Raw genomic sequence first — 8,597 nt, 5'->3', positions numbered from 1 at the left:
CTTGCCATCACCAGTGTGTGAATGTGTGTGTGAATGGGTGGATGACTGGATGTGTGAAGCGCTTTGGGGTCCTTAGGGACTAGTAAAGCGCTATACAAACACAGACCATTTACAATTTCACTTAAACAAGCAGCTGTTTTTTATGTGCATTAAAGTTGTATAAAAATTTAACAGTGCAAATGAAAATTCCTTGCTGACAGTTTAACCAAAAGGCATTTCCAGGAAATTGGCCGACATGTCCTCAGCATAACCATGTATAATATCCACAAAACTTAAAAAGAGGTTATACACACACAGTACGGTAATATTATGTTCAAGCACAGTACATATCACTCGGCGAGGCTCCCGACTACGGTAACCATAATGCTCTGACAATCCATCAAGCGGTGCGGCTTCGTAACTTAGCAAAGTCGTACTAAAACATTTTTTTGACAGATTTTTGAGCGGCGTGTACCACATAAACTCGGTTCGGTAATAACGACGGCCCGCTTGCATGCTCTACCAAAAAATGTGATTTGGTGTGTATCTGAGGGCACGAAAGCCAAACCAGTTCCACACCACTGAAGTTGCAGCATTTTTACAAACCAATTCTGCTTCATCAGTTTTATTCAGCGATCCGCTTTCGCCCTTCTCATTCTCTGTCGCCGCCATGCTTTTTTCCACCATGTGCGTATGAAAACAAAGGCACTGCGCATGCGCGTTTTACCCATTTTCTATTGCGATATTTAATTTTCTTATCATTTCCTAACATTATACCGGTATTACAGTGAACGGTATGATATGGCCCAGCCCTAATAGTAGATACCTTATCACATAATCCAGAAGTGTCACCACTCGGGCTATTTCAGCTTTTTGAGAAAGGAATTATTATTGTGGGCTTCTCCAGAAGTCCATATCTTCTGGTTTAAAATTCAGAGTGACCCCGTAGGTGCTATATTTGGGGGGAAATTTTTCACTTTCACTTGGAAAGATGCTTTTGCTGAAGTATCAAAAGAGCTGAAGCTGTTGGTTTCCTACAGGCTGTGCTGCACACTTTCTTCCAGCACCCAAGAATTTTGGTTTGAGGGCAGAATTATTGTGGGTGTGTGTGTCGGGTGGCGTAAAGTCTGTGTGTAATGACGCCTTTGAGGTACATGATATGGTGATGGTGTTGGCTGACTAATGTGTTACGTGTCTTCCAGGTGGGCGTGGGTGTTACAGGACGCCCTGGGGATCGCCTTCTGTCTCTACATGCTCAAAACAGTCAGGCTGCCCACATTTAAGGTGACAGATCTGAACCACAACGCGATTTTTTTTTTTTTTTTGAAAGGTTTTTAACTGTGTTTGATTGTTTTAACAAAAGTTTGATCATAAACTGTTTTCTTTTGCTCCCTGATGCAGGCTTGCACTTTACTAATGACCGTCCTGTTCGTCTATGATGTTTTCTTCGTATTTATTACACCTTCCTTCACAAAGGTATGTCAGGTTGTCACACACGTCTCTTTAGTTTAGTTGTTGTTTGCTGTGTTCTTTGTGTTTTTACTCCTTACCTTTTCTCCAGAGTGGGCAAAGTATAATGGTGGAGGTAGCAGCTGGTCCCTCTGACTCCTCCACACATGAAAAGGTGAGCCTACGTGGTACACCTCGGTTAAGTCCTCCAAACACCCCTCTCAGCTCAGTAGTTGATGGTAATGTTAATTTTTGTGTTTTCCCCAGCTTCCCATGGTGCTTAAAGTGCCACGGTTAAACTCCTCCCCCCTGGCTCTTTGTGACCGCCCCTTCTCCCTGCTTGGCTTCGGAGATATCTTAGTACCAGGTATGCAAATCAAATGTTTTATGATGACACAGTTCACATGCTTTGAAAATAAGAGCAAGGGCTTGTCCAACAGTAAGTCTGTCACGGATGAGAGATTTTCATCAAAGAATTTAAAACAAATACTAAAAGTGGAAGTCTGCTAAGAAAGCTTTGTGAAACTGCTGTTAGTCATTCCCTTTGTTCTGAATGCCTCTTTGGTTTTCTTTTCTCAGGTCTGCTGGTTGTGTACTGTCACAGATTTGACATTTTAACACAATCCTACAGGATCTACTTCATGGCCTGTACAGTTGGTACGTACGTGGGCTGGAGGAGGGGATGGAGGTGGGCTGTACTCTGTGAAATGCTGATGTTATGATGAGCCTCATTCAGGTGGGAATGACATTGATAAGGGGAGGTTCTGCTCTGTAGTTCAACTCATTGTTTTACCCCGAGAAAAATGACCGTGGTGCTTGTAATGTAATAAACAGATTGTTAAGACTAGCCAGTAGAAAACATCAGCACTTCCTCTCCTGAGGACTTCAGTTTTAGAGCAAAAAAGAGATGATTTCATTTTCCTGCCAGATCTGGTACAAGCTTTAGGAAAAAGTCTAGGAACAAAAGAATTCAGTAACTTTTCTGATGGTTGTAGCTCAGTAAGGTAGAAGCAGGCCAAGGACGACCTGTAAATAAGAATATAGCAGCACACCAGCTTGCAGAACACCTGCAGGAGCTAAAGTGACGTCTGTCTTTGTCTCTCTCCCGTCAGCTTACGGCATCGGCCTGCTGATCACCTTCGTGGCGCTGGCCGTGATGCAGATGGGTCAGCCGGCGTTACTCTACCTGGTGCCTTGCACTCTGCTCACCAGCCTCAGTATTGCGCTGTGGCGCAGGGAGTTGCCCCAGTTCTGGACTGGAAGTGGATTTGTGGTGAATACCAGTTTGATATGACTGCCTACTACGGAAGAACAAAAAGACTTAACAAAAAAAAAGGAGAAAAAAAAATCTAGGTTTAAATAACATGCAGACTAAAGTAGAATTTCAAGTTGAGTAACCCCTTTAAATAATTCCATCCATTCCAAATGCTTCTTTCTGTTTTCACTGTCCCCCTCCATCGCTACTCCTCACCCTTTATTTCACTGTGGGTGTGCTGAGGGTTCAGCTGTCTGTGAATGTCACTGCAGGTATTCAAACCGGGCTTCATTCTACCATCAAACACCCCGACGGACGTACTACGAAGCGAAATCAATGGCTTAGTGAGCTACGTCGAGCCTTAAGTCAGAGTTTTCAGTGTCCCGGGGGTGGCTTTCTTGATCACCATGGTAACTGAAGCTATTTAAAAAGTGCCACGTTTTCACTGATTCTAGATAGATTCAGATTCTCTGCTGGAGCAATAGGTTTTATACATGCCAAGTGCAGATATATACATTCATGTTCCCACAAGGGAAATTGTTACAGCAGCTGTATAAAAAGAATAAAATTAGCACAGGAATAAAAAATTTTGTATATACATAAGTGATTACATACATGGTAGAGCTGTGTTTCACTATAACCCCCGAAAGAGAGGCAGGAATATGTTAGCATTTATTTTCTAATGCAGAAAACGATTGTTTTTGTATTTTATTTAAATCTGCTGCCAAGCCTGCTGAAATTCTAGCTTAAAAAACACAGATTAGAAAGTCGGTCTGTTTGTTTGTTGTCCATTTATCAGGACTACAAACAAGAATATTAAATCTGTAAAATAACTTTCATCAGATGCCTGCTCTTTATTGTGAGCATGCTCAGAGCCTGAAGCAGAAAACCTGAGCTAACACAGGAAGCTGAAAACCACTGTTGAGATGCCTGTTACCTCTGACTGGGGTTTTAGGTGTTGTTGAGCCAGCTAACACAAAGTAAGCCTGGCTTTATGAACTTGCTTCGTAGTACCTCCCTCTGCTCTCTTAACCTTGCTTCATTTCTGCATTGATGATAAAGTAGTGATCACATGGGAAACTCTGACTCCATTAGTGGGGCTGATGTTGATGTAGATTATTTCTGTGTAGCTTGATGGGGCTAAAAACCTCAGTGGGACGTTTCTATCCCTGCGAATACCTCTGAGGGCACAAAGCTTCTTTAGCTGGGGTTAAATTTGTGCCTGTGTAGCGTTTGGTTCTGTTTGCCTTCTGCTCTCCTGTAGCTCCTGTCATTAAATTTTGTGTTCAGCCTGGCGCCCTTCACTCATGCAGGCTTTTGTTTTCTGTCCCTTGCAGCCTGCCATAGTGCTCGCACCGATCAACTGCACACAAACCGCCGCGCCGCCGACCAAGGAGGCCTCAGCTAAACCAGAGTCACCAACCGCAGAGGAGCAAGCCAGTCAGAGTGAAGACTCCCCCCAGGACCCGCCTCAGAAAACTCCCCCGGTGGAGAGCAATGAAGAGGGAAAAAAACCCAACTGAAATAACGTCTAGTACGGCACTTTTCCATTTCACCGTGTTTACTTTGTTCATTTTCTTTCTACAGTGTGTCCGAGTCAGTGGACATTTCACATACTCATGCTTGTTTGCACTCGGTGCCAAGTACGAATCTGTGTTTTCTGAATGTCGGGCTCAGCCGGGCACAGACAAACAGAAGCAGTCCCATCACCACCTCCTACTAACATACAATTTGCACCACCCGAAAGGGGAGTGAAAAGTCAATCTACACTACTTTATTGAGAAAACAATAAATATTTCCACTCCTCTCAGCTCTGTGCCAACCTAAAGACCCCGTCACGGCAGCAAATAACAGTGCAATGTATAACTTGACCAGTAACACCAGAGCTAAATGGCAGATTAAAAAAAATACCCCTCCTGATTTTTGGTTTTCTTTACATTTAAGAAGTGGTTTATGGAGAAAAAAAGACCTTTTAAAAGCTGAGATCTAAACCTGAGTAAAAAATGTTTTTGACCTATTAATTGTTTAATAAATCGTATTATCATAATAAATTATAATGAGCACCCTGACGTGTTACAGATCAGAGAAAAGGGGAAAAAACTTCACGTGGAGGTTTTAGTGCTTCACAATTCAAACGGCATGTCCAGAGCAGAAAAAAATAAGCGATAGTAGTAGTTGCTGTGTAGAAATACTGGCATCGCTATTAAAGGAATCGTGGTAATGAATTAATTAGTGAGCCGTGAGCTGCATGTTTTGCACCCCTGAAAACCAACTTTAATGAACTTTGAGCAATCAAAAAATGTATTTAGTGCCTGATCAGTCTCATACAAATAACTCCAGGATCCAACTAACCCAATGGAGCGAAAAAAGAGAAATGGTAAAATATTAGGTGGCAAACAGAAAATTAAAGATTTAAATATTCATTCTTGCTCCAGCTTCTCATTTATGTATAAGAAACAGAGTATTTGGGTTTTGAAATGTTGATCACACAAACAAAACTTGTAAAATAAGGCATCTCGAACATTGTTTTCTGCTTTTGGACAAAAGAAAAAAATTCTAAATAGCAGTCAGTTTTTTTTATCTAGCAGTTAAAGGTAGTGCCAGGTTCATAATTTGTTGGAGAAAGGCACATTTATTTTGTAGTTTTTGCCTCTCTGCACCACAGTAGATCCTAAATCGAACAATTACTATGCGAGTGAAGAGCAGACTCAGATGTGTTTGACCTCAAGGTGCTCCTGTTAGCGAACGAATATAAAATTTTGCTCAGTCTTCACAATAAAGTGCTAAAACTTCTCTGATGACAGAGAGGTGTGGAAAGATACTCTGATCCAGTTTGTTGCCACAGTCACCAAGCCTCGGACCCAAATATTTAGCTGTTCGTCTTTCTGGTGTGACCGGGCTTTAAAGGTCCTGGCTACAACCCAGCCAAGGGGAAACCGGAGCACAACACAAAAAAAAAGAAAAGGAAACGCTGCCTGCTCCCAAGGAAAGACCAACGCTACCACAGGATTGCGGTTTCACAACAACCAGATATTTTATTAATCTCCAAAGATAGCAAGCAGCAGGGAGGGAATGGCCAAAACAACAAACAAAACAGAACTGATTTACCTATGACGAGAAACCCAAAAGAAAATACAGGCCTCTTACCTGTATCACTAAGCTAAACAGGAGAAAAAGGTTTTAAAAGAAAACCCCAACAGCAACCAGATCACCAAGGTTTACAATCAATACAAGACAACCAAGCTCTTCTCATCACAGTAACTTGGTCACACAGCTCACCACTAAACACAAGACCCATGGCTAAATGCACAGCTTGTTTGGAAATAGAAAGTGGGCGGGGCAGCCAGCCTCATTCCATGCTTAGCCAATTATCTGCCTCCACCTGGAACTTACATAAGCACAAACAACACACAGCATCATGACTTGGGTCATAACACGAGAAAGCGATGGCAGCAGCTCTGCAAGCCCATCAATTTTCAAGCACTTAATTTGAAACGCACTGAGACTTAAATCCCCTTAAAAAGCCCTTTTGAAGCGTGTGTCCCAGAGTCAGAGCATGAAGCCGCTGAAAACTTTCATACCCCTTAAAATGTGGTGCTAACCTGGTTGTTGACTGAGCCAAAGCACTTTTGTTATTTTCTCATCAAGCTTTTGTTACATTTTGTGTTTGCATGCTTTTATTTTGATTTTAGCCCAGATATATAACCCAGACTTTGTAAATGTTGCTGAGCGCTGCAGTCTGCATCACCCGGGAGGCGCTCGTGTTATATTAAGAGTTGGGGTTTTGGCCTTACCGTGTCCACGTCTGGAGTGGGGGAGTGGGGGGAGGCTCTCTGAAAACCGTGTGCTGGACTCAAAGTGCTGCAGTTTCATGTGTGAACTGGAGAGTATGTGGTTCTGGTTGTTTTTAGTTTGTATTGAAACATTTGCACAGCATTTTAACTCATGAAACGGCCTGTTGTCGGCTCATGTGTGTGTACGTGTATGTTTATGCATAATTATAAGGGTTTAAAGATATGGAAACCATGGTAACGACCTACTTGTCCCATATTTGTTCTGCTTTTGTTTGTCTGACCCGAGGGCATCATGTTGGACAGCAGCGTGCTGCGAGTGAGTCCGGCCTCGGTGTCCGAATGTGATTGAACAGTTTTCTGGACGACATTATTCATTCACCAGGATAGCTTGGTGTCACCCAGTGGTTTTTAATGCCTCCACAGAGGCATATGTATAATAAAGAACCATTGTATTTAATATTAGGCCTGCTGTGTTTCTTATATCACACTTTTCAAAACTGATCTACTCTATACACTTTATCTATACTCAATATCCACACACTGCTGAATCTAAAATAGAATAGAATAGAATGCCTTTTGTCACTATACACATGTACAATGAGATACAGAGCATCTCCTACGCAGTGCAAACATGTGGTAAAAGAAACGGGCGTGAGGTGCTCAGTTCTGCTGCACTATATACATATGAGCAGTATTCAAAAGAATATATAAAATATACATATGGGGGGAATTGATAATTAGTGAGATATATTTACAGTGTTACAGGGTTATTGCACGTAAACTATTGCACAGTAATGATAGTTGTGTAGTCTGTTTATAGAGGGAAGGCCTTGGAATCGGGGTGGGACTGTATTGTCAGTGCATGTGTGAGTTCAGGGTGGTTATGGCTTTTGGGAAGAAATTATTTTTGAGTCTGTCAGTCTTTATGCTGATGCACCTGTAGCGCATTTTTGTTGCTCTGCTGAGGCAGCGGGAGGACTAAATGTCCATCATGGAGGAGAGAGGGCAGCCGATGATCTTCTGTGCTGCTTTGACTTCTCTCTGAAGCCTCACTTTATCTCCCGTACCATACTGTGATGCAATATGTCAACAGGCTCTCAATGGATGAGCGGTAGAAGTTCAGCAGCAGCCTCAGGAAGTGCAGCCGCTGCTGGCCTTCTTGACGACTGCTGTGATGTTGTCTGTCCAGGAGATGTCAGCGGAGATGAGGACACTGATAAACCCGAACGTGTGGACCCTCTCCACACACTCCCCTTTGATGTACAGGGGGGCTAAGTCAGTGCTGTGCCTCCTGAAGTCCACAAGTTGGTGTTCAGTGCCAGGTTGTTCTCTGAACACTATGCGCCAATTTCAGGACTTCCTCTCAGTAGTCTGCCTCGTCTCCCTTTCAGATGAATCTGACTACCGTGGTGTCATCAGCAAACTTGATGATGAGGTTGTGGTGGGTAGAACTGCAGTCGTGGGTGTAGACACAATACAGGAGGGGGCTCAGCGCTCAGGGCTATGGTGATGCTGTCTTCTGTGGATCTGTTCGCATGATATGCAAACTGGTAGGGGTCGAGGCCTCAGGGGAGGTAGTCCTTGATGTGCTGAAGGACTAGTCTCTCAAAGCATTTCATGATTACCAGAGTGAGGGCCACAGGGTGGTAGTTGTTCAGGTTAGTGACGGGAGACTTCTTCGGCACTGGGATGATTGTGGCTGATTTTAGACAGGGTGGGATGGCTGCCCAGTCTAGTGAGAGGTTGAATATTCTGGTAAAGATGAGGGTGAGCTGGTGGCCACACGCTGTTAGCGTCTTGCCAGGTACTCTGTCTGGACTGGCAGCCTTCCTGGGGTTCACTGCTAAGAATACACGTCTGACATCATATTTCGTAAAGTGAGTGGAGCGGTGCAGGAACGAGGTGAGGATGGGAGCAGGCCTGAAGCAGATGAGGGCTGCTGTTGTGGTGTTTCCAAGTGGGCGAAGAAGCAATTTCTCTTCTGTGAGCACTCAGGTTTTCTGTTTTCAGACCCTCTGTGGATTATAAAGTCTTGTACGCCCCGCCACACCTCCCATGTGTTGTTGCTGGACAGGTGGGACTCTGCTTTTGTTATGGTCTAAATTGGCCTTTGGGCTGTA

General features: G+C 43.4%; 1 protein-coding gene across 2 annotated transcripts in view; it reads left to right on the top strand.

The window, feature by feature from the left end:
* Positions 1–6,934, top strand: part of sppl2 (signal peptide peptidase-like 2) — a 16,081-nt gene extending 9,147 nt beyond the window's left edge. The window contains exons 9-15 of one of the 2 annotated variants that reach the window (XR_316720.2): positions 1,182–1,263; positions 1,381–1,455; positions 1,541–1,603; positions 1,696–1,795; positions 2,008–2,085; positions 2,541–2,816; positions 4,021–4,189. Coding sequence is in view for 1 of the 2 variants with exons in the window: in XM_005936643.2 (XP_005936705.1) it covers positions 1,182–1,263; positions 1,381–1,455; positions 1,541–1,603; positions 1,696–1,795; positions 2,008–2,085; positions 2,541–2,701; positions 4,021–4,206 (745 nt within the window). In the remaining variant the exon portion in view is untranslated. Of the gene's footprint in view, positions 1–1,181; positions 1,264–1,380; positions 1,456–1,540; positions 1,604–1,695; positions 1,796–2,007; positions 2,086–2,540; positions 2,817–4,020 lie in introns of both variants that reach the window. The other variant, XM_005936643.2, reaches the window with a different exon arrangement.
* The last annotated feature ends 1,663 nt before the right edge of the window (positions 6,935–8,597 follow it).

This window comes from Haplochromis burtoni, unplaced genomic scaffold (genome assembly GCF_018398535.1).
Source record: "Haplochromis burtoni strain Fernald_Lab_line unplaced genomic scaffold, NCSU_Asbu1 Contig_219, whole genome shotgun sequence".
Classification (NCBI taxonomy): Eukaryota; Metazoa; Chordata; class Actinopteri; order Cichliformes; family Cichlidae; genus Haplochromis; species Haplochromis burtoni.
The sequence above is the reverse complement of the archived record's forward strand: the minus strand, read 5'-3'. Positions and strand labels throughout refer to the sequence as shown.